We start from the raw sequence: 25,878 nt of genomic DNA, 5'->3' as shown, positions 1-25,878 counted from the left end.
GTATGGAAGGACTTAGCATGGAGGGTACGTATGAAAAACAACACAAAACTCAGGATCAATTAAAGAGATAAACACAAAAATATACAACAATTAAAAAACAATACAAAAAAAATAAATCAAGTTTAGAGAAATACATGAAAAGCTGTCCACCTTCACCCTGGTCAACCTGTGAGGAAACAGAAGGATCAAGGTGAGAAAGAGAGGTTCAGGCTGCTGGGTTCATACGGCTCCTCTCAGGAAACATTGTTATTGCTCAGTTCATGTTGTCTTTGTGTACCTTGGTGAGCACCGTGCCCAAAGAATCCATTCAACTCATACTTCTGTCCTTGGCCATCTTTTCCTCCTGAAAATGAGAAGGAAACTAATCACTCATTTCCCATAATTCATTTCTCGCAGGAGCTGCTCACAATCATGATAGTTATTAAACTACATGAAATATATAATGTCATATATTAAACTAAATGAAATATATCATACCATATACTAACCTACATGAAAAATATTATATGTAACATTCAAGTACATGAAATATATTATATCATATATTAAAATTCATGAAATATATTATATCATATATTAAAATTCATGAAATATATTATATCATATATTAAAATTCATGAAATATATTATATCATATTAAGGTACATTAAATATATTAGATACTACTTCATCAAATATAGTATGTCATACATTAAACTACATCAAATATATTATATTACACATTAAACTACATGAAATATATAATATCATATATTAAATGACATGAAACAGTATATCATATATTAAACTACATTAATATATTATATTACACATTAAACTACATTAAATATATTGTCATATATTAAACATCATTAAATATGTTATATATTAAACAACATCAAATATATTAAATATTAAACTACATTAAATACATGATACTACACATTAAACTACATTAAATATTATATTAGACATTAAACTACATTCAATATCGTATAACATATATTAAGCTACATTCAATATATTATGTTTGATATTAAACTACATTATATATATATATTAAATGACATTAAATATATTATATTTGATATTAAACTACATTAAATATATTATATTAGACATTAAACTACATTCAATATTTTATATTAGACATTAAACTACATTCAGTATTTTATATTAGACATTAAACTACATTCAGTATATTAGATATTAAACTACATTCAATATATTATAATATACAAAACTACATAAAATATATTATTGTGTATTATATTATATATATTATATTCAATATTATACTACATTCAATAATCAAAAATTATGATGAGTCTTGGGTAGCCGAGATTAAATATGATGTAAAAACATGTATTTTCTGGATGGTCAATTCAACGCTAGAATGACCTCTTTCATCTTTCACAACCTTAAATACACTGACAGGAAAATTCATGATTTGCAGCATCAGACATCAGACGACCTCATAGTTACAGTTTTGAAACAACTACATTTTGCACTGGAGCCCTGTGTGATATTCATGCATTCATCGCATCACATTAAGCGAGCAATGCAGGTTCTGTGACCAAGGTTCGGAGGTTCATTCTCTCTGCGTAACTGGCTGATTATTCCCATTAGAGCTCGGAGCCTTTATTCTACATCTACATGCAGTATTCCTGTCATTCTCTAGACAGGTCTGTCACTCAGTGTTCATCTCCAAGGCGGTGGTGTAGGAGAGAATAAAGCTGTCCCAGCAGGAGGAGAGAGAGGAGGAGAGGTAGAGATGGAGAGAGAGGAGTGTTCATCTCCACGGCGCTGGTGTAGGAGAGAATAAAGCTGTCCCAGCAGGAACGCACAGCTGGGATGTCTGACATTAGAACCGTCCGTCAGGTTGTGAAAGGGTCGGTTCTTCAGCCATGCTAAACAGGATCAATGAATCACAACTAGGTGTCCATTCAATCTGACTGGTATCCATATCATACTGACTGGTGTTCAGAACTAGAACCTGTAAGCCAAACCAGACGTGTAATGTTCAGTATCTTGCCCTTTGACCCCGGGCCTAATGTTCCGCATCTTGCCCGTGCTGAGCCTGTTACCTCTCCACGACTTGTCCTGCGGGTGGAAGTGCAGCTGGAGGTGCTGCTGGATGTGGATCTTGGGGGGGGGGCGGTGCGGGGGCAGGCCCCCGGGCTGCTGGGGGGGGGGCGCCAGGGAGGCCGGGGGAAGAACGGTGGGGGCGGCGGCCTCGGACCCCGCCGCGGGAGGGACCTCGGGGGGGAAGGAGGAGACCAGCGGCACAAAGGAGGGGATGGGGAGGGCGAGGGCGGGGGCGGGGCCGGAGGTGGGGGCTGCTGGGAAGGAGACCACTGGGGGAGGAACGAGGGGTCCGGAGAGAGGAGGAGGGGAGGAGGGAGAGAGGAAGGATGACAGGGGGGAGGAGGCAGGATGGGAAGGAGGGATGTGAGGAGGAGAAAGGAAGGGAGGAGTGGGTAAAGGACAGAAGCTGCACGATCAGCATGAACAAGACTGAAGCACATCCAGCCACACAGACACTAAACAACATGACCCTCAGGGAAAGCCCTGAGCCCAAACCCTGACACGCCCAGTCAACAACGCAGGGGAATGGCTGCAACTGGAAGACATTCAGAAATCTACTGAATTCTTCTTATAAACGATCTAAAAACAGCGTGACGCTGGGTTGCTGTGATGGTACCTGTCTTTAGCACCTGGAACAGGTACCATCTACCTCTACATGTGTCCTGTGTTTGTGAAGTGCTCATTATGTCTGACTTCACAGGGGAGTCTGGACCTCTTCCTTTACCTTCTGGCTGGATCTGACCGTGGATGTAGCCTCCATTTCCTGAAACACACAGAAGGAGGTGACTCACAGAAATGTGTGGGAGACCAGAAAAATGAGTGGACTGTTACGGTCCAAAAACACACCGTATTTATACTGTTACTGTCCAAAAACACACCGTATTTATACTGTTACTGTCCAAAAACACACCGTATTTATACTGTTACTGTCCAAAAACACACCGTATTTATCCACTGATCGGCCTTCTCCTTCAACTGCTGCGAGTGGCTGCTGGCTCAGTACCTCTCCTTTCACTAGAGACAGAGGAGCCAGTCAGGATGAGAGGAGGAAAGAGGTAGAGGGGTATAGGAGGAGAGGTAGAGGAGGAGAGAGAGGAGGAGAGAGAGGAGGAGAGAGAGGAGGAGAGAGAGAGGAGGAGAGGTAGAGGAGGAGAGAGGAGGAGGTAGAGGGGTATAGGAGGAGAGGTAGAGGAGGAGAGAGAGGAGGAGAGAGAGGTAGAGGAGGAGAGGTAGAGGAGGAGAGAGAGGAGGAGAGGTAGAGGAGGAGAGAGAGGAGGAGAGAGGAGGAGAGGTAGAGATGGAGAGAGAGGAGAGGTAGAGGAGGAGAGAGAGGAGGTGAGAGAGGAGAAGAGGTAGAGGAGAGAGAGGAGGAGAGGTAGAGGAGAGAGAGGAGGAGAGGTAGAGATGGAGAGAGAGGAGGAGAGGTAGAGGAGGAGAGAGGAGAGGAGGAGAGGTAGAGGAGGAGAGAGAGGAGGAGAGAGGAGAGGAGGAGAGGTAGAGGAGGAGAGGTAGAGGAGGAGAGAGAGGAGGAGAGAGGAGGAGAGGTAGAGGAGAGAGAGGAGGAGAGAGAGGAGGAGAGGTAGAGGAGGAGGTAGAGGAGGAGAGAGAGGAGGAGAGAGAGGTAGAGGAGAGAGAGGAGAGGTAGAGGAGGAGAGAGAGGAGGAGAGAGAGGAGGAGAGGTAGAGGAGGAGGTAGAGGAGGAGAGAGAGGAGGAGAGAGAGGTAGAGGAGAGAGAGGAGAGGTAGAGGAGGAGAGGGAGGAGGAGAGGTAGAGATGGAGAGAGGAGAGGTAGAGATGGAGAGAGAGGAGAGGTAGAGGAGGAGAGAGGAGGAGAGGTAGAGATGGAGAGAGAGGAGGAGAGGTAGAGATGGAGAGAGAGGAGGAGAGGTAGAGATGGAGAGAGAGGAGAGGTAGAGGAGAGACAGGAGGAGAGGTAGAGATGGAGAGAGAGGAGGAGAGGTAGAGGAGGAGAGAGGAGGAGAGGTAGAGGAGGAGAGAGAGGAGGAGAGGTAGAGATGGAGAGAGAGGAGGAGAGGTAGAGGAGGAGAGAGGAGGAGAGGTAGAGGAGGAGAGAGAGGAGGAGAGGTAGAGATGGAGAGGGAGGAGAGGTAGAGGAGGAGAGGTAGAGGAGGAGAGAGAGGAGGAGAGGTAGAGATGGAGAGACAGGAGGAGAGGTAGAGATGGAGAGAGAGGAGAGGTAGAGGAGAGAGAGGAGGAGAGAGGTAGAGGAGGAGAGAGAGGAGGAGAGGTAGAGGAGAGAGAGGAGGAGAGGTAGAGGAGGAGAGAGAGGAGGAGAGGTAGAGATGGAGAGAGAGGAGGAGAGAGAGGTAGAGGAGGAGAGAGAGGAGGAGAAAGAGGAGAGGTAGAGGAGAGAGGTAGAGATGGAGAGAGAGGAGGAGAGAGAGGAGAGGTAGAGATGGAGAGAGAGGAGGGGAGAGAGGTAGAGGAGGAGAGAGAGGAGGAGAAAGAGGTAGAGGAGGAGAGAGAGGAGGAGAGGTAGAGATGGAGAGGCAGAGGAGGAGAGAAACAGAGGAGGAGAGAGGTAGAGAAAGGTAAAGGACCAGAGAGGCAGAGGGCTCGTGCTGTAGCTCTAGGGCACACTACACATATTACTACTGTCCCTACTGTCTAACCTACCGTAGGACCTCCCTACTGTCTAACCTACCGTAGGACCTCCCTACTGTCTAACCTACCGTAGGACCTCCCTACTGTCTAACCTACCGTAGGACTTCCCTACTGTCTAACCTACCGTAGGACCTCCCTACTGTCTAACCTACCGTAGGACCTCCCTACTGTCTAACCTACCGTAGGACCTCCCTACTGTCTAACCTACCGTAGGACCTCCCTACTGTCTAACCTACCGTAGGACTTCCCTACTGTCTAACCTACCGTAGGACCTCCCTACTGTCTAACCTACCGTAGGACCTCCCTACTGTCTAACCTACCGTAGGACCTCCCTACTGTCTAACCTACCGTAGGACCTCCCTACTGTCTAACCTACCGTAGGACTTCCCTACTGTCTAACCTACCGTAGGACTTCCCTACTGTCTAACCTACCGTAGGACTTCCCTACTGTCTAACCTACCGTAGGACCTTCCTACTGTCTAACCTACCGTAGGACTTCCCCGCGTTCTCTGGTTGGAGGGGGAGGGTCTGGTAGGGCAGGCCGGCTAGCTCTAGGAGGGAGAGGAGAGAGGAGAGAGGAGGGAGAGGAGAGGAGAGGAGAGGAGAGGAGAGGAGAGGAGAGGAGAGGAGAGGAGAGGAGAGGAGAGGAGAGGAGAGGAGAGGAGAGGAGAGGAGAGGAGAGGAGAGGGACATTGAGGAAACAGAGGGAGATCTGGATGAACCCGTCTACATCATGAGACAGGAGGACAGAGGGACGTATAGTACATCATAATGAACTACCATAGAGTCCTGCAGACTGGCCGTTGGGCAGGAGTTCTCGCGGCTGGGCCTCGTACGCTCCTGGTTTACCTGAGAAGACGGAGCAGTAACACAGCGCTTCTGAGAAGTCGGAGCAGTAACACAGCGCTTCTGAGAACACGGAGCAGTAACACAGCGCTTCTGAGAAGTCGGAGCAGTAACACAGCGCTTCTGAGAAGACGGAGCAGTAACACAGCGCTTCTGAGAAGTCGGAGCAGTAACACAGCGCTTCTGAGAAGTCGGAGCAGTAACACAGCGCTTCTGGTCAAATCTTTGAGGAGACACGGATTGATTGAGATTGACTGATTGGGAGACTGAAGAAGAGGAGTGACTGAGCCCATATGAACAGAAGGCGACAATAACAGGGCAGTATGAGTGAGTGTCCAGACAGTATGTTTTAGTCTCACTGTATTTTCCGGCAGGTTTTCCCTCCCCTCCGAGTCCGAGTGGTTCTGGTGCGTAGGGAACCGCCCCCCCTGCTAACATGGCGACCGCAGAGGAGCAGAGGTCAGACAGCCAGGCAACAAAAAGTACATTGACAGAAAAAAAGAGGTTGCTTTCGAATGACAGAGCGGTTGCCAGGTTTGTCAGAGCGGTTGGTTTAGAATGACAGAACAGTTGCCAGGTTTGTCAGAGCGGTTGCTTTAGATTGTTAAAGAGGTTGCCAGGTGTGTCGAAGCTCACCATATTGGCCTGTTCCAGGCCCAGGGGGCAGAGCCTCGTAGGGAATCCCTCCCAGCTCTATAAAAACAAAGTATATTGTAAGCACACATTCCTCTATTTAAGACTATCACTCACCACACGTTTAAACTATATGATGACAAAAAATATAAAGAATAGCACAATATCTCTGTGTTTGTAGAAACAAACGGCCAAGAATGCAGTTCGGCACTGTGAACACTAACAGAACATTCATCTCTATGTTTAGATGCTGTTTGGCTCAGGCTGTGGTTACTGGTTCCAGAGGGGTCGGCATAACAGATAAACAACTGACACACATTATATACATGAATAAACCAGCGAGGACACACAGTATATACATGAATAAACCAGCGAGGACACACAGTATATACATGAATAAACCAGCGAGGACACACAGTACTGTATATACATGAATAAACCAGCGAGGACACACAGTATATACATGAATAAACCAGCGAGGACGCGGAGCTCCTGAGGAGATATTCATGATGAAAGAGCTCACCGTAGTGTGACCTGGTATCAGGGCCCAGTCCTACGGGTTGAGCTTCATAGGGCAAACCTCCATAGCCTGCAGGACGGAGAGCGAGTGAGAGCGAGTGAGAGAGAGGGAGAGAGAGAGAGAGAGAGAGAGAGGGAGAGAGAGGGAGAGGGAGAGAGAGAGAGGGAGAGAGAGAGGAGCAGCAAGGCGGTTTATGAGGGGTAGAAAACAGAATGGTGACTCTGTTAGGAGGACTCCGGGTCAGAGTGGTGTAGAGGAGAGAGAGGAAGTCACCATATTTGCCAGCTGATTTCCCATCAGCCCCCAGGCCCAGTGGCTGTCCTCCGTAGGGCAGCGCTCCGTATCCTGGGGAGGAGAGGCCAGAACGTGTGATTATACAACATCCATTCACTACCATAGAGTCTGTAACACTGAAATACTGAAATACACGTAAATCCTCATCCAACAGCTCTCACCATATTTACCAGCAGCAGGGTCTCCTCCAATGCCAGCACCTAGACTGCCTGCAACAGCATGAACGATTACTGGACTGACTTCTTAACAGGTTTGAATGATTACTGGACTGACTTCTTAACAGGTTTGAATGATTACTGGACTGACTTCTTAACAGGTTTGAATGATTACTGGACTGACTTCTTAACAGGTTGGAATGATTACTGGACTGACTTCTGAACAGGTTTGAACGATTACTGGACTGACTTCTTAACAGGTTTGAACGATTACTGGACTGACTTCTTCTTAACCTGGTCAACATATCGCTGAACAGGTTCACTCAGCTGACTGTGAGGAAAGCAGACAGCTCGGACATGCGTTGTCGGGGTACCGTTAGAGAGACAGGAGAACATGGCTCACCATACTTCTCAGCGGATTTCCCGTCACCTCCAGGTCCGTAGGGACTTCCACCATTTCCTGAGCGTGATGGTGGGATTATGTGAAAATGTAAACACGAACATAGACATGAACATGCATTCACCCATGCAATACACAGCAAGACTTTTACACATGCATGTATAATTACAATACATGCACATATAACGAACAGAACGTGCAACGGTACAGAGATTCATGAAGACACACACAGCATGCACTGTGTACAGTATATATTATATACGGTTTACTATACAGCCGTACATTCATATGTTCATACACATAAATATATACAAGCACACAATACATGCAAAGACAAATCATGTAAATACAAACACATCCATATAATACATGCAGACAAAACCTGTAAATACAAATATCACCAACAGACATGCATTTTTAAAACGGATCCACATGAAACGCGAACATGAGCACACACTGACAGACACGGGCGAGGCGCGGGCGAGGCGCGGGCCACATACCATACTTGCCTCCCGTGTTCGCCCCCAGTCCGAGGGGCTGGCCGCTGAAGGGCAAGCCCCCGATGCCTGAGACGAAGCGAGAGAATGCGTGAGGGCGAGCAAGGCGGCGGTATGAACCACGGCTGCTGACGCTGACACACTTGAGGTCCATGAAGGTCCCCTCGTATCTCCCAGACCTCCTCTCCCCTACCAACTGTCCTGGTCCTTCAGATCTGCCTCAGCCTCCCTCCTCTCCACCTCTACTGTAGGTCCAAATGTCACCATGACAGGGCCTTCTCTCTGGAGCTCCCTGCCCCAGGTCATCACACACTCAAGAGTCCCTCTCAACTTTCCAAGACCTCTCAATTCTCCACTGCCTTCTCCCAGCCCTCCTCCATCCATGCTTGGGTGTTTTTTGTTGCGTTTGTGTTGTGTTATGTGTTTGTGTTGTGTGTTTATATTGTGTTTGTGTTGCGTTATGTGTGTGTGTGTGTGGTGTGTTTGTGTTGTGTGTTAACTTCCTGTTTCTCTTTTCCTCCGTGGAGATCCTTATTGGCAGAGAAACAGAACAGCCATACCAAACCTGCTCCAGACTGTGAGGGAAAAACTCACCGTATTTGGTGGGAGATTTGGCCTCTGGCACCAGTCCGCCGTACGGCAAGCCTCCCATCCCTGGACAGAACCGGTCAGAGAATCATCATTACACAATAACAACACAACCTCACACATAAATATTTACAAGCACAAGGGACAGGATACCCACCAGCATACATGCTGCCTGCCTTCCCCTCAGGGCCGAGACCAGCCTGCAGGGGCTCGAAATGACTGGTTCCTGTAAAGAAGGACAAGGAGTTACTTCAGTCAGATCCAGACGCCGCTCCTCCTATGCGCTGCAGTGTACATATTTAAATATCTTACCATCAAGTCCAGCAGGAATGACCGGTGCTCCATTGTAAGGAAACTGTCCAGCTCCACCTTTAGAAACAACAGAAAATAGCATATGGCTTATTGTAAGTGTAGTACGACCATGAAGTATATACTGATCAATGTAGCCTTTATAAATCTAGCCACTAGAGGTCCTCAGTTCTGTAAATATCAGACAAACTGAGGCCTTGCCTACTGTTTAAAGAACAACAGTACTGGTCTGGAGTGTGGTTCTACCCACTGTTTAAAGAACAGTACTGTTCTGGAGTGTGGTTCTCACCATATTTGCCATTTCCTGGTTCTGCTCCATACCCACCTCCCAGACCAGCTGAAATAAATCCAGCCGTGTCATTATAAATCCACCATGGAGTCAAACAGAGAAATCTATTAATTTGCCTCCCAGCCTTTAAATGTGTTCATCAAATGCCTGGTGTTAAGTAATGAAGCCACTGGCGGTCATAGTGTATGTACCTGATTTGCTGTCTACAGCCGGCACACCCTGACCAAGACCTGCAAGAGAGTGAAGAGGTTTCACTATACTGCTGCTGTGAGTATGTTATCTCTAGTGTGACTCCGTCATCTCTAGTGTGACTCCGTCATCTCTAGTGTGACTCCGTCATCTCTAGTGTGACTCCGTCATCTCTAGTGTGACTCCATCATCTCCAGTATGTCATCTCTAGTGTGACTCCGTCATCTCTAGTGTGACTCCGTCATCTCTAGTGTGACTCCATCATCTCCAGTATGTCATCTCTAGTGTGACTCCATCATCTCCAGTATGAGTATGTCATCTCTAGTGTGACTCCGTCATCTCCAGTATGAGTATGTCATCTCTAGTGTGACTCTGTCATCTCTAGTGTGAGTATGTCATCTCTAGTGTGACTCCATCATCTCCAGTATGAGTATGTCATCTCTAGTGTGACTCTGTCATCTCTAGTGTGAGTATGCCATCTCTAGTGTGACTCCATCATCTCCAGTGTATGTCATCTCTAGTGCTTTGACTATTTCATATCTAGTGTGGCTCTGTCATCTCTAGTGTAGTCTCGCATAGCCAGACCTATCTCCACACTTCGTTTACGCTGTGCCAGCGCCGGAGACAGGTCTGGCTGGACATATTACCATTCTGCAATAAGGGGGGGGGGAAACGCAGTATGTCTTTAAACCAATCACAGTCAGCAAAATAGTCGGGATTGAATCTGATTGGTGCCGAGAGAATCTCTCGGCCGAATCAGATTAATTTGTGTTGCCAGACTCTGATTGGGCAGTGTGACAACGAATGACAAGGTTTATTGCCAAAACCTACATCCATTGAGCCAGACTATCTCTAGTGTGACTATGTTATCTCTAGTGTGACTCTTGTCATCTCTAGTGTGACTATGTTATCTCTAGTGCTACTGTATGACTATGTCATCTCTAGTGTGACTGTCATCTCTAATGTGAGTATCTTATCTCTAGTGTGGTGACTATGTCATCTCTACTGTGACTCTAATTTCTAGTTCTGTGACTATCATCAGAGTGAAAGTCATCCCTAGTGTGACCATGTAATCTCTAGTGTGACTATGTGATCTGTAGTGTGACTATGTCATCTGTAGTGCTGTGACTGTCATCTGTAGTGCTGTGACTGTGATCTCTAGTGTGACTATGTCATCTGTAGTGCTGTGACTGTCATCTGTAGTGCTGTGACTGTCATCTGTAGTGTGACTATGTCATCTGTAGTGTGACTATGTCATTTCCAGTGTGACTACAGTATGTCATCTCTAGTGCTATGCCATAGTGTGACTGTCATCCCTAGTGTGACTATGTCATCTCTAGTGAACCCACTAAATCCCTATCAAAGCGCATCGGCCTGCAAGGCATGGAGTGGAAATGTGATTTATAAACCAACCAGCATCATAACCAGGCTGTACGCCAGCACCATATCCATAGCCTGCAGGGGGAACGAGAAGGGCATTTAGTAAACTAATGCCATGTTAATGAAACCTAGTCATCGTAACCACCAAATAACATAAATGCACAGTTGTAACTCTACCTTTGATGGCATCACCTGGGCCAGCTTTAACTGAGAGAGAGGAAACATTTACAAATCTTAAGCTAGGGTGAGAATCACAAATCAAAAAATGAGTAGGCTAAGTAAAAGCATATATCATAAGCATGCTACGTTATAAAATAATTATTAAGTAGTTAAATAGCCTAAAGTAGCTACACCTTAAATGAGAATTGTGCTGTTGGCTATCTTGCTCAACCTACCATTAGCAGGTGGTGCTCCATAACCATTTCCATTTCCATAACCAGCTCCAGGATATACTCCTTGACCATTACCATAGCCTACAAAATCAGAAGGTTTAGAAAATCAAAAACACTATATGCAAAATGTAATATAATAGCCATTATGTGGGCCGCCTAAAATTAGTTGATTGATTCTTATTCTAATTCTGGGGAAGTTAGCCTCCTAGTCAAGATTTATCATCCACTCATGTCAGAGGCCATTCCTGGTACTGTATGTAGCCTAGCCTATTTTATAGCCTAGAACACTAGCGCGCGAACGCAAACGATTATGCGGGAACCACCTGTTTAGTAGCCTGGTATGACCATCCCGATCTGTTTAGTAGCCTGGTATGACCATCCCGATCTGTTTAGTAGGCTGGTATGAACCACCTGTTTAGTAGCCTGGTATGACCATCCCGATCTGTTTAGTAGCCTGGTATGACCATCCCGATCTGTTTAGTAGCCTGGTATGACCATCCCGATCTGTTTAGTAGCCTGGTATGACCATCCCGATCTGTTTAGTAGCCTGGTATGACCACCTAGCCTGGTAGCCTGGTATGACCATCCCGATCTGTTTAGTAGCCTGGTATGACCATCCCGATCTGTTTAGTAGCCTGGTATGACCATCCCGATCTGTTTAGTAGCCTGGTATGACCATCCCGATCTGTTTAGTAGCCTGGTATGACCATCGCGATCTGTTTAGTAGCCTGGTATGACCATCCCGATCTGTTTAGTAGCCTGGTATGACCATCCCGATCTGTTTAGTAGCCTGGTATGACCATCCCGATCTGTTTAGTAGCCTGGTATGACCATCCCGATCTGTTTAGTAGCCTGGTATGACCATCCCGATCTAGCGAGCTCGAGAACGGGATGGTCGTACCAGGCCTCCTATTTAGCGGGAACCTGTGAACAATGATAACTCGTAGTGGCGGGAATAAATCATGGTCGCGCGCAGTCAACTCGGGTACAGAGGTGCAGAAAGTCCTCCATTCAAGGACACGTTTTCTACATTCATATTACCCAACAGGACTGAATTAGGATACAACTAGGCTAAGTATGTGGGCTTTATAACAATTAAGATTTGTAGTCTTCAAATATAGGCTATTCTTAGCTTACCTGTCCCAACACCCATTGCCTCAGGATGTCAAGCAGTAGGCTAGCAGACAGCAAGCCAGCAAAAAGGTAGGCTATAAGATTGACACTTAACACAGCAGGCTAGTTCTCATGACTGGTTCTTTAGATAAGCTAGTTTGTGTATGCTGGTTCTCATGACGGTGGTTTGTGTAGGCAAGTGTATGGTTGTCTCACCATGCTGCTTGGGTTGCCCTGCATAAGGATATCCAAGACCTGTAGAAAGCAAAACGAGGGATGTCAGGGAAGCATGGATGGTTTTGGAAGCTACAACTTGACTGATTGGACTTGGCAACCTTTGACTTGAATTTGAAATCTTCTCCACCGTTGGCACAGAAATTACCCTATCAAGTAGCCCATCACAAGTATAGCTATATGAAATTGTAGTAGGCCTAGATGACGGAGTAACATGATGTGATGTTGGGTGTTGGCATTACCAGCTCCAGCTCCAGCTCCGTTCCGATAAGGGACAGGGTAGCCTCCTGCTCCAGCACCATAACCTACAGGGTCACAACTTCAGCTACTGCACATGTGACAGAGCGCTCACATACAGTAGGTAGGCCTACTGACACTTTAGATATGCTACCATGCATTGTGGCCACTAGGGATGAGACGGTATGGATTTTTGCATTACGGTACGGTACAGTCTCTACAGTAGTTACACGGTACAGTATTTCATGGTTATGCCATTTCACCTCCCCAACACACATAAAAAAACAAGTATTTTACTTGGAAGGAAAACAGCTTTATTGAACATTAGTGTGCGTGCCTGTGCAGTGTGAAATGTGAAAGTTTCAGCAGCGCATTATTGTGGAATACCGTAAACGTAATACCGTATCCACAGGGAATGTCACGGTTCTAATGCCGTGGACATTTTATACAGCGGTTCACGGTTTTACGGTATACCGTCTCATCACTAATGGCCACAGATCAGGACAACACACTTTTAAGCTACTGTTGACAGCCCTGTTAGCTGTAACCCAAGTGTAATAAATGTAAACACTGATATGACAAAGGTCAATTTAGGATAATATACGGCACCTGGTTTGGGCGCTTTAGCTCCCCCTACATTGGGATATCCAGCTCCAGTTCCAGCTCCATATCCTATAAAAACAAGACAAAATCCAATGCATGCTATTGTGCTTTCGCAGAAAAGATTAGAAGGAAAAGATCATGCTTAAACATTGTTAAGAAAAAAAACGATCAAAACACTGCCTCATAACATGACCTGAATAACACGGAGTTCTGAACCACACACTAGACAGAATGGGTCAGAATGGGTGATTCCCAGACTAGGTGGTCGTCTTAGTGGGCATCGAAAATAGCATTGATTTACGATGTACCTTTGGATGCGCTGTTTCCCAGTATACCTTAGCCTAAGAAGGCTCTGGGAAACGATGCGCCACCTAGAGGGAGAGTTTACGACATATCTTACGATGAATTAGCGCTACGATGGCTCTGGGAAACGCGGCCTCAGCACAGGGTTGCACCAGCTGATCGTAAGCCGGAACGTCGCTTAGTTTGAATGTAACTTCCAAGGTTAGATCGGAGTTAACGAGTTACTAACATTTATGTTATCGGAGTAGGCGGCTGGCGATGATTGGCCACAAACAGCGAAAACTTCATTTTCTGCAACAATGTTTTGGTTAGTGTGGACTTTATGCCAGTAACGAAGATGAAATTTACGTCTCAGTGGTGCAACCGAACATTGACACAACTTTAGTATCAAACTAACTAGTTTGAACGTAGTGTTTAGTGTGAAATTTAAGACGGAACTTAAGATGGAACTTAAGATCAGCTGGTGCAACCAAGCGGCTGCAGAGAACTGATCTACACTACAGTACTGTTGGGTTTAGCACCATATGCATTAGGAACACCAGGAACACCGTATCCTGATCACCATTAACAGGGCACGCACAACAAATCATGATAACTGATATAAAACCAGGAAATTGAATGAACACTGACTGTTAGGCCAACACACAATAACTGCAGTTTACTGTGCAGTGTCTGTTTACCGTTGGGTTTAGCTCCATTGGGGACCCCAGCTCCTGCACCGTAACCTTAAATTACAGGATTTTAGGCAAAATAAGCATTCTCAATTCACGCCTCGTTAGTGATCAAGCAGTTTTAGTATTTTGAATGATATAAAGTTATGGAATCCTAGTTCTACGATAGGAGCACAGGTCAAACAGATTCAACACAATACAACCAGGAGAGGAGAGGTGACAAGGAAGGAGGTGGAATCTGAGGACATACACTCAAAAATATGGGAGGACCCACTACACAACAACACATGTCAACAGAACACCAGAACAGACAGAACAAACATGTCACCAGAACACCAGAACAGACAGAACAAACATGCTAGGCCCAGAAACAAAGAACCATCCATGCAAACACAATCTAGTTACAACCTAGAGTTAAAGGTGTTATAGATAACATTTCTATTTAGATAAATCATGAAAAAAGGAAAAATAAAAACTGCAACAAGGCTCGTGAGTCAATAGTATTAAAAAAAGAAACAGAAATTAAAGAAAAAAGATACAAATGTTATCTATAGCACCTTTAAAGAGTCAGCATGCACCTATAGGAGCTCAGACGTCACAGTGATCCGAATATATGGCTCTTAGCCTACATGCCATTCTGATCACCATGTTAAACACCGGTCTTGGTTTACCATTTCTGGGTATTTTCACCCACTGCCCGTTTAGTCCTGAGGGCCCGCAGTCTAGAACACCCGTGTCAGAAAAACGTACGATGAAAATGTAACATTGTTAACAGCAAAAGAACCACTGCTATATTACTATTTTTGGTCATACATTTAGTTTTAGAAGTGTACTGCATATTTGACTAGTGTGAAGTAACTAGTGTTTACCAGGTTTGGCTGGCTTAGCTCCCTGCCCATCGGTGTTTCCAGCTCCTTCACCAGCTTCTTCAGCATTTTCTGAGGGGTTTCAAGGTAAGTGATCAAACAAGGCTGGCAAGACAGACCATAATACCCTGCTCTCTCCATCCACCTGGTCTCCATCAGGCTTGACACCAGCAGACCCCTCACAAACTAGTCAGGCCAGCGGATCAAGGGAAGTAATAATAACACCAATTTGAACTCTGGTGTTTACACATAAGCATTGATAGAGGATCTAGATCAAAACTCTGATCTAAACCTTACATTAAACCAAACTACCTCAGTATCACATCAGATCTGCTGTAAACATTTGGAAATAACACACAGCTTCTACTGGAGGTAATGAGGTATTACAACTATAAACACAGAACGTTTCATTTTAAGTTACAGTCACTGACTGAAAATACAGGGATCACAAACCTGACCAAAACATTGAACACAGCGACGGTACTGTATCATTTTGACTATTCATTCTGAATCTGTTTCAAAAGCTCCAATGTACAGTAGGAGAATGAAACATCACCAGTCAACACAGCACAGAAGCATGCAACATAACACATCAGGGGAAGATGGTAGCAATGCCAAGATGGCTAGAATCATAAAACCAATAAGGTCCATAAATAATTGGACATTGACACAATTTTGAAATGAAACAATCAAGATGTTCTTTAAGTGCAGACTTTCAACCCATCAAACCCATCAGAGAGATAGCAAAAACATTAGTTGTGGCCAAATCAACTGTTTGGTACATTCTTAACCAGGCCAGCTCCAGCCTGCCTTATGTGTGTGGCTGGCTTGTTTCTGTTCAGGACTGGTAGGACAGAAGCTAGCCATGCTACTGAAATAGCTGTGAATTGAAATGACATGAAATAATGTCTGATAAATTAAGATAGGTCTTGTCGCCTGGACACATCAGTCCCAATGCTTCCAATACTAATCCAGCACAATAAGAGTGGGATAGCCAGTTAGCTCATGAGTTCATAACAACTATGTAGCAGCAGCTTCCATAACATTAATGGTAGGGGTCAGTGGCTAAAGCAGTTACACTGATGATAACATAAAATCATCCCCACCAGGTCTTGAACCCCGGTCTCCCGGGTGGGAGTCCTATGCTCTCACCCCTACTCTATTTGTGCAGTGGAGATCAACAGGTTGGTTTTGGTGTCCTTCTTCCAGTCCCTAGTGTGGGTTGGTTAGAATAAGGGTTGGGGTTGGGACAGGATCTGACCTATAAGGCAAGGGGTAAAGGTCGGTGTGAAAGGATGAACTTGTGGAGGTTTGGGGTATAGTCCCATAAAATCATCCCCATCGGGTCTTGAACCCCGGTCTCCCGGGTGGGAGTCCAATGCTTTCACCGCTACTCTACTTGTGGAGTGGGGATTGACAGGTTGGTTTTGGTGTCCTTCTTTATTTTGGTGTGCTGGGACTACTGCCTCTTGTGGTGCCAACAGAGAAATGCAGGTCAACATTCACTGGAGGGAGGGAGGGAGGGAGGGAGGGAGGGAGGGAGGGAGGGAGGGAGGGAGTGAGTGATAACCAGACAAACGCTATCCAAGGTGTGCTGGCTTACAGCCACACACAAAAAGAAAGAATGCACCAGTGAGCTCAGCAACACCAAAAGACCCAGAAGACCATAGAAAACAACTGTGGTGGGTGACAGAATAATTATTTCTCTGGTCAAGAAAGACCCCTTCACAGCAGTTGGCCAGATCAGGAAAACTCTCCAGGAGGAAGGCGTATTTGTGTCAAAGTCAACAATCGAGAAGGCTTCACCAAAGTTAATACAGAGGGTTCACCAAAATGTAAACCATTAGTGAGCCTCAAAAACAGGAAGACCAGATTAGAGTTTGCCAAAACACATGAAAAAATCCTATACAGTTCTGGAACAACCTCCGACAGATGAGACAAAGATCAACTTGTACCAGAATAATGGGAAGAGAGGAGTATGGAGAAGGGAAGGAACTGCTCATGATCCAAAGCACCACCTCATCAGTGAAGCATGGTGGTCGTAGTGTTATGGCGTGGGCATGTATGGCTGTTCCCTTGTATCTATTGATGATGTGAATGCTGACAAATGCAGCAGGATGAATTCTGAAGTGTTTCGGGAAATATTATCTGCTCATATTCAGCCAAATGCTTCAGAAATAATTGGAAATAATTGGACCTGAAGCATACTGCGAAAGCATGCATTTCACTAGCTGAAAAAACTGAAGGGAAACCCAAAGAACAAGCAGGAAGTGAAGACAGTTGCAGTAGAGGCCTGGCAGAGCATCACCAGGGACGAGACCCGGTGTCTGGTGATGTCTGTGGGTTCCAGACTTCGGGCTGCCATTGACTGCAAAGGATTTACAGCCAATATATTAAAATTGGCCATTTGATTTATGGTTATGTTAGTTTGTCCAATTACTTTTGGTCCCCTAAAAAGGGGGGCACCACATATACAATGTGTTGCAACTCCACTGTTCACCTGATTTGGATGTAAATACCTCAAATTAAAGACTAAATTAAAGTCTGCATTTAAAGCACATTAAATGTTTCATTTCAAATCCATAGTGGTGGTGAACAGAGTTAAAATGATGAAAATTGTATCAATGTCCAAGTATTTATGGAGCTGACTGTATGCTACATGATTGATGCAGTGCAATGGGTCTCTTACTGTACGCATCCTATAATGGGTTCAAACTAAACTGCTAGAGAAATGCACAGCATCAATCTTTTGTTGGTTTTGATGATCCTAGCGATCTTGGCATTGCTACCCTATCATTGGCAGCAGTACTGTACTGTAGATACAATAAACTGACTCAACATGTACACACATGCACTAAACGTGACAAGATGCAGGACGGGTGGAGACGTGTGCGAGGACCAGTGATCCACCTAGGTGACACATGCACTGTGGACGCGATGGCGCTGTCGTCGTCATGAACAAAACGCATCAAGTTTTGGATTACCAGGACTCCCCACTTTCGACTGCTGCTGCAGCTCAGGCAGCTCCACTACAGCAGGGACACTCTCCGGTTCCTGGGGTGTCACTGCAGCAGGGGCCCTCTCTGGTTCCTGGGGTGTCACTGCAGCCTCACTAATGTTCACTTCTTCCAGCACACCCTCAGCCCCAGGTTCTTCCTGAGGGGCGATGGATCCAGTGTTCGTAGCGGCCACCGTCACAGGTGCAGGCGCACCTTTGGTGACCGCGGCTCTGCTGCTCTGGTGAGCCTGACTTTCAGGAGCGACGGCCCCTGCAGGCATGCTGGCCCCTGCAGGTTTCTGCTCTGGCACAGCGCTTCCAGTGACATAACCTGACAGGGGATTTGTATTCAGAATTAAGCTAAATTGGTTGTTAACTATGGATGACTAACTACTGTCAAAAATGCTACCACTGAAGAATATCAAAACACAAAGAAACTACTACTTTTTATAGCACCTGCAGCAGGCAATAACAGGCTGTTTGTTTTACAGTATATGCACACTCGATTACGTTAGGGTTTTACTTCTAATAAGATGTACAGTTAAATTTTAGTTATATACTATATGATAGATTGGGGCAAAAACAGGGTAACTGAAATATATTGTCCTCTAGCAAGTGTCAAACATACCTTTTCAAAAGATAACAGTGCGAACCACATTCAAATCAGTTTTAAAGTTCCATATAAAATGACAATACAAAACATAGTTAGTGAATACTGGCATTGACAAGGCCCTCGGCATCACACTAGCCAACGCAAATGCTGTTATTACAATATAACATTTAGGCTACTTAATAATTCAGACACACACACCATACGTTTAAGATGACATCCCTACTGTATACCCATGCAAACCCATGCGTCGAGATGCCAACTCTTGGCCAGTTCTTGCAGTGAGACTGATCTCATACTTTTTGCTCATCAGCAGCATGCAAACGCACTGATGAGAGGGCCCTTAAGAGAATCCACAGTACTCTACATGCATTAAAACTATTAACAGAATTGAGATAAGACATCTCTGAACAATCAGCCAAAAACAATAGACACAGGCAGCTAGTGACTACAGCTAATACTCTAGAACACACTAGGCACTGGCATTCACAATGCACAAACACAAAAATCACTACAGATAAAGATTTGGACACTGCAGGTTGTTCTCTTAATCTTACAGGATTCTATCATATTCCCTAAATTAAGATCAAATTTCTAATTTGCTGTTGGTGATGTTAATTTGTTATTGGTTGAATTTGAAATTGAATTTTAAGAGAACATCCCTTAAAAACCTTTGAATCGAAATACTGTAAGGACATTTACCAAGACTTTCTATAGGTAAGTAGGGCATTTGTCCGTAGGGCACCACACCTTCAGCACCACCACCTGAAGACCACAAAGTCATCAGTGTTTGTTTTATTCAAGGGCCCAGATTTAGTCAAATGACAATCCATATCTATAGGCAAATACTGTCAATAGAAATTTGAAACACATTCATACAGTATCAAATAGTAAAATAAGTAATTTCAAGATCATTTCCACAGACTGACATACACATGGTGCACATACTGTGCCTTTGTTGCATACCTCTGCAGATTAACAAAATACAGAACAATGTAGCTCCTAGTGGAGTACATTAATACCACAATACACATGCTCATACCGGTACTAAGTACACAGATCAGAGAGGTGGTGTGTAAGATTTCTGAAGACACTGGAAAAGTTGGACCTCTCATCTGCATTAATGTGGGTCAGTGACACAAAGGGTCCTTAAAACAGGAAGTTAGTTAGTAGGAAATAGTTACCAAGGCATGCCATTAAACACAAACCACGATCTCATGGACATGCAGAGAATCGTAAATGTTTACCCATGTTTGCTACTTTGGGAGCCTTTCCTTGAGGCACTGCTGGTGCCACTGGCTTTGGACCCTTCTCCTGTGGAATCACTGGTGCTGGTTCTGGAGCTGCAGGTTGTGGGTACCTCCACTGGGGAATCACTGGTGCTGGTTCTGGAGCTGCTGGTTTTGGGTACCTCCACTGGGGAATCACTGGTGCTGGTTCTGGAGCTGCTGGTTTTGGGTACCTCCACTGGGGAATCACTGGTGCTGGTTCTGGTGCTGGTTTGGGGTATTGCCCTTGGGGATTCACTGGTGCTGGCTCTGGTGCTGGTTTGGGGTATCTCCCTTGGGGAATCACTGGTGCTGGTTCTGGTTTTTGACTCTTTGCCTGTGGGATGACTGGTGCTGGCTCAGGTGCTGGCTTAGGGTACTTCCCTTTGGGAACGACTGGTGCTGGTTCAGGTGCTACTGGATTTGGGGCCACTGGTGCTGGTTCAGGTGCTAGCGGTTCTGGGGCCACTGGTGCTGGTTCAGGTGCTGCAGGTTTTGGGTACCTCCACTGGGGAACAACTGGTGCTCCTTGTAGTGCAGGTTTTGGGTACTTCCCTTGAGAAACTGCAGGCACTGGTTGTGGGTACCTCCATTGTGGAATCACTGGTGCTGGTCCTGGTGCTGGTTTTGGGTATCTCCCTAAGGGAATTACTGGTGCTGGTCCTGGTGCTGGTTTTGGGAACCTCCACTGGGGATTCACTGGTGCTGGTTCTGGTGCTGGTTTTGGGTATCGCCCTTGCGGAATCACTGGTGCTGGTTCTGGTGCTGGTTTTTGACTCTTTGCCTGTGGGACGACTGGTGCTGGCTCAGGTGCTGGCTTAGGGTACTTCCCTTGGGGAATGACTGGTGCTGGTTCTGGTGCTACTGGTTTTGGGGCCACTGGCTCTGGTGCAGGCTTTGGGTACTTTCCTTGGGGAACCACTGGTGCTGGTTCTGGCGCAGGTACTTTCCCTTGTGGCACCGCTGGAGCTGGAGGCTTTGGGGATTTCCCTTGTGTTACAACTGGATGAGCTACACCCTTTGTTGGCTCTGGTGCAGCAGGTGCCTGGGTTGGTTCTGCGGCTGGTACCGCAACCCCTGTGCTTGGCTGTTCTGGCTCCAGTGGCGCAGGAGTTGGTGCTACAGGAGTAAGAACTTCACCTTTGGGCCCCTTCCCATTTAGTGCACCAGCACCATTACCCTGGACGCTTGGCTCACTGTAACCTGGGAACCCAAACACAGTCACTATGTACCTACTGCACCATACTCAGCATGACGAATTAAACATGCTGGACAACAGCCACTTAACAAGATCAGTTAGAGGACAAAACGAACAATACCTCTGACAAAACAAATAAGACCCAAACTATGACAGACAATGCTCATGCATACATAGAACAAGAAAACACAACACGGAACGCCACAACACTCAATTATTGCTTAGTCTACATGTCAAGACACAGAGATCTTCACACAAGTTGTTTAGGACAAAACACAAATGGAAGACAAACAAACTTCAACCAATAAAATGACACTTGACAAACGGAGAGGACAAAAAGAGATGCCAATGACACAGACAACATGTAGCATTTACCAGTTTTGGCTATGTTAGGCAACTGTCCATTGGGAACACCAGCAGGACCCCCATACCCTAGGAACCACAAGAGCGTTCACTGACTCACGTGACTCGGGATAATGTGAATTGCAACAGGCAGACATATTGCTTCATGAACACAGTGACAAATGTAAAAGACAGATGACAGACATTGGAAGAAAAAATGACATGCATCTAATGCATGCAGAACTCCCAAATTAAAATCCGCAGCTAGGGTTAGTGAGCGCTTACCGCCATTTGGTGCTTTGCCACCTCCATTGGGTACACCTGCTCCACCTGCTCCAACACCTTTGGTCATTAGTAGTTGTGGTGCTCCATTTCCATAACCTATGAACCAGCAAGTAGTCGCCTATTAGCTTGATATCTAAAAATTCAATTTGGTAATACCAGAAATACAATATTGAAAGTGTATAAGGTGATTTCAGTAACTAATGTCACATGTGGTACAGTATACAGAATGACGCTTTATTTTAAGTACCTGGTTCCAATTAGTCAGGGTTAGGGTTAGGATGCGCAAGCTAGAACATACTGCATACTAATTTACTATTCCTTAGGGTTAAGAGCAGGGTTACCTGGTTTGACTCCGCCTCCATTGGGAGATCCGGCAGCAGCACCATAACCTAAATATAGATAATATAATATAACCTAAATATAGATGATATATTATAGCCTAAATATAGATAATATATAATATAACCATAACCTAAAACCTAAAAAGAGGTTCTTAAAACAGATTATTTGCCTGGACAGATGCCTATGCCTCCAAATTTGAAGTGATTACAAATTAGTACATACATAAGATACATTAGGTACATACATGAGGTATATTAGGTACATACATTAGGTACAGTACATACACTAGGTACATACATCAAGTACATTTGGTAAAACCAAAACGTTACTGAAAACAGGAACCATTACGGGTAGAGATTTACCATTAGGCTTTGCTCCATATCTGTTGGGCACACCACCAGCACCTCCACCATATCCTTGAGATAATTTAAGTTATTCAAACAAGAGCACCATTCAATAATTACTGAATAATATGATAATAAGACCATGATCTGGTCATTTACCTGGTTTGGGTGCCTTTGCACCCCCGTTGGGATATCCATAGCCTGTAATTAACACATGAATAAGCTTAACAATGGTCTTGGGTGGTCTCAACAGCTTGATTAATATCATCTGACCATTACAGTACATATCTAATGTATCTTTAACAGATGAATTTGGATGAAGCAGCATCCAGGCAGATCAATCATTACCATTGGGCCTGGCACCATAACCGTTGGGTACACCACCATAACCTACAGGTAAAAACAACAAGAGCACTTATTGTAATAGCCTGTGGATAAATGAATCTTGAATCACAAGATACAACAATTACACAAGTTACAAGCATATTAGACAAGTTACAAGCATATTAGTGCTTTACATTATGAATAAATGGTGGAGTGACTGAAATGAAACAGCTAAACCTTTGAGAAACCATTCATAGACAGAGATTACCTGGTTCAACTAGACCTTTGAGAAACCGTTCAAAGACAGGGATTATCTGGTTCAACTAGACTTTTGAGAAACCGTTCAAAGACAGAGATGATCTTTTTCAACTACTAAACCTTTGAGAAACCGTGAAGACTGTGATTACTGCATTGAATTGAATTAGCAAACAGAGAGAAACGGTGTGCTTATTGTGTTTAGCTTCCTATGCTTTTGGAACACAAGCATAACCCATCAGGAACATGGCAGGGTGATTTCATGTTGAAACAGAATGAGGTGGAATAAGAATAATAAGAAAAAACAGCATAGCTTCAACATACCGCTGGGTTTAGCACCATGGCCATTGGGAGCAGTACCGTAGCCTATTGAGAATGACAGATGTTACAGAGAGATCAGATGACTTCAGTGTACACAAACAGCGGTTTTCCTGATACAGGCCCTTAAAACAAGACAATAAATAAACACATTATGATAGTAAAAGGTGACCAGGAGGTTTACCGTTGGGTTTGGCACCTTGTCCATTGGGCAGGCCAGCCTGACCACCGTAGCCTGGAGGTTGAACATGCGTCAGCTCAACACACTGGTCATTAGTGTCATCTTTAGAACTGTGATAACTAGTACTTCATTACACCAAACCTGTCTGTTAATAAGTGTTACTGTACGTACCGTTGGGTTTAGCCCTTTGTCCGTTGGGTGCACCGTAACCTAGTTATAATCAAAAAGAGTTAGAAAGCAACATGAACAACTCAGAAAGACATACTTCCAGTACAACTTGGAAGACAGGCCTGTCTGTGTACCTGACTTGGGTCCCTTTGATCCTCCTCCATTGGTGGGCCTATACCCAGCACCGATGCCAGCTCTAGGATAGCCCCTGTTCATCCTGTACCCTGGTTCAGAGACAAGGGCGTACAGTATATATATAATAGATATAGTCCTCCAGACGACACAATAACCAAGACTGCGATTTGAGCTCACCTCCCTGGGTCTGTGCTCCGTACCCATAGCTATATCCTCCATACACTGGAAACATACAACACGGCATTAGCAGATAGCTCTGAAACAACATGATGATCCACATAGCTGTATTGTCACCTTCAGCTGTCCCCGTCACACTCACCCCTCCGCTGGTGTCCTGCTAGCTGAGGTACTTCAAGGCCCCTCTGAGGTCCTACTCCGATACCTGCCATCACATGACCATGAGAAAAGAGATGAGACTGTGGAGGAGGAGATACTCGTAGTTTCATAAGTTATGGACTAAGCCAGTTGAAGTCTTGGGCTTTTGCATAGAGTTGTGTACCTGCTCCATAAGGCGGTCGTCCATATCCTTTCATGGGCTTGCTACCTGCCCCTCCGTAGCCTCCTGTGGAACACATGAACGCTCACATGCTGTGAACCACATCTAGCACCTCCTCTGTCTGTAACGGGTGTGTACGTGAAGATTTTCATCTCTCAAACTCTCGCTCTCTCACCATTCATCCTGGCTCCGTTACTGTAGGATGCGCCCGCTGCAGCTCCCTGGCCTGAAGATGGCAACAATGCCGCCAAAAAAATCAGCTAATTTACCTCAGTTCTTAATGACATGATATAATGAATACACTCAACATTACAACGTTAGGGAGGAAGGTACCGTTGGCTTTAGCTCCGTGTCCATTAGCAGTCCCAGTCTGAGCCCCATAACCTAGAGTTAAAAAAAACAAAACATTCTCAGTATGAAAGGAACCTGAAATCTGCTGTTACACGCTTTAGCCTTCCTCATTATGAACAATCATTAAATAAAGAGATAATTATGAATAAAATGTTATTATAATGCATGTCTAACTGCGAGACCAACACCAAAATTAAGTGCAGAGGGGCTAGCCTACCGTTGGGCTTGCCCCCTTGTCCATTAGGAGCACCTGCTCCCGCTCCATAGCCTGCAGCATTTACAAGGTTGTGTTACATAATTGTGTGTTGGATCAAATCTGTTTATCTGTTACAAAAACTGAAAACATTCATAAGGTTATGGTAGATTATAGACTAGAGATTATAGACTATGGAGTATACCATTGGGTTTGGCTCCTTGTCCATTGGGCACGCCAGCCCAGGCACCATAGCCTGCAGCAGTGTTACACAACATGTTATTATTGGATCAGACATTAGTGAATCTGCTACAAGTTTGACCAGAGCTGAGGGCACCGATGAGGGTAGTGGAGAACTGAACATTGGGCTTGCTGCCTTGCCCAATAGGCATCCAGCCCCAGTCCTGACGCTCCTGCTCACCATTTGTCCAGGGCCTCTGTCTTTTATGATCAGAGGTCACCACTCTGTTATTCAATACCTGTTCTCCTACGTATATGACTGGCTCTGTATAAGGACAGTCAACAAGGTAGAGTATTGATTAGGGTAAGGTAGAGTATTGATAAGGGTAAGGTAGAGTACTGATAAGGGTAAGGTAGAGTATTGATAAGGGTAAGGTAGAGTACTGATAAGGGTAAGGTAGAGTATTGATTAGGGTAAGGTAGGGTATTGATAAGGGTAAGGTAGAGTATTGATAAGAGTAAAGTAGAGTATTGATAAGAGTAAGGTAGAGTATTGATGAGGGTAAGGTAGAGTATTGATAAGAGTAAGGTAGAGTAATGATTAGGGTAAGGTAGAGTACTGATAAGGGTAAGGTAGAGTATTGATAAGGGTAAGGTAGAGTACTGATAAGGGTAAGGT

At 45.0% G+C, this 25,878-nt stretch overlaps 1 protein-coding gene across 1 annotated transcript; it reads right to left on the bottom strand.

The window, feature by feature from the left end:
* Positions 1-161: 161 nt before the first annotated feature.
* On the bottom strand, positions 162-24,657 carry cmn (calymmin; the record flags this gene model as incomplete). Its single annotated transcript, XM_084456593.1, has 29 exons — positions 162-166; positions 278-343; positions 2,067-2,336; positions 2,792-2,830; positions 3,010-3,081; positions 5,181-5,243; positions 5,473-5,541; positions 5,898-5,966; positions 6,175-6,231; positions 6,695-6,760; positions 6,965-7,036; positions 7,147-7,194; positions 7,544-7,600; positions 8,041-8,106; positions 8,632-8,691; positions 11,188-11,265; positions 14,355-14,399; positions 15,017-15,067; positions 15,215-15,271; positions 20,067-20,424; positions 20,740-21,056; positions 21,661-21,717; positions 21,913-22,008; positions 22,617-22,670; positions 22,758-22,799; positions 22,947-22,988; positions 23,680-23,730; positions 24,479-24,541; positions 24,651-24,657. The coding sequence occupies 29 exons, from the start codon at positions 24,655-24,657 to the stop codon at positions 162-164; spliced, it is 2,397 nt and encodes a 798-aa protein (XP_084312719.1).
* Between the last annotated feature and the right edge of the window lie 1,221 nt (positions 24,658-25,878).

This window comes from Borostomias antarcticus (genome assembly GCF_949987555.1).
Source record: "Borostomias antarcticus genome assembly, chromosome: 22".
Classification (NCBI taxonomy): domain Eukaryota; kingdom Metazoa; phylum Chordata; class Actinopteri; order Stomiiformes; family Stomiidae; genus Borostomias; species Borostomias antarcticus.
The sequence above is the reverse complement of the archived record's forward strand: the minus strand, read 5'-3'. Positions and strand labels throughout refer to the sequence as shown.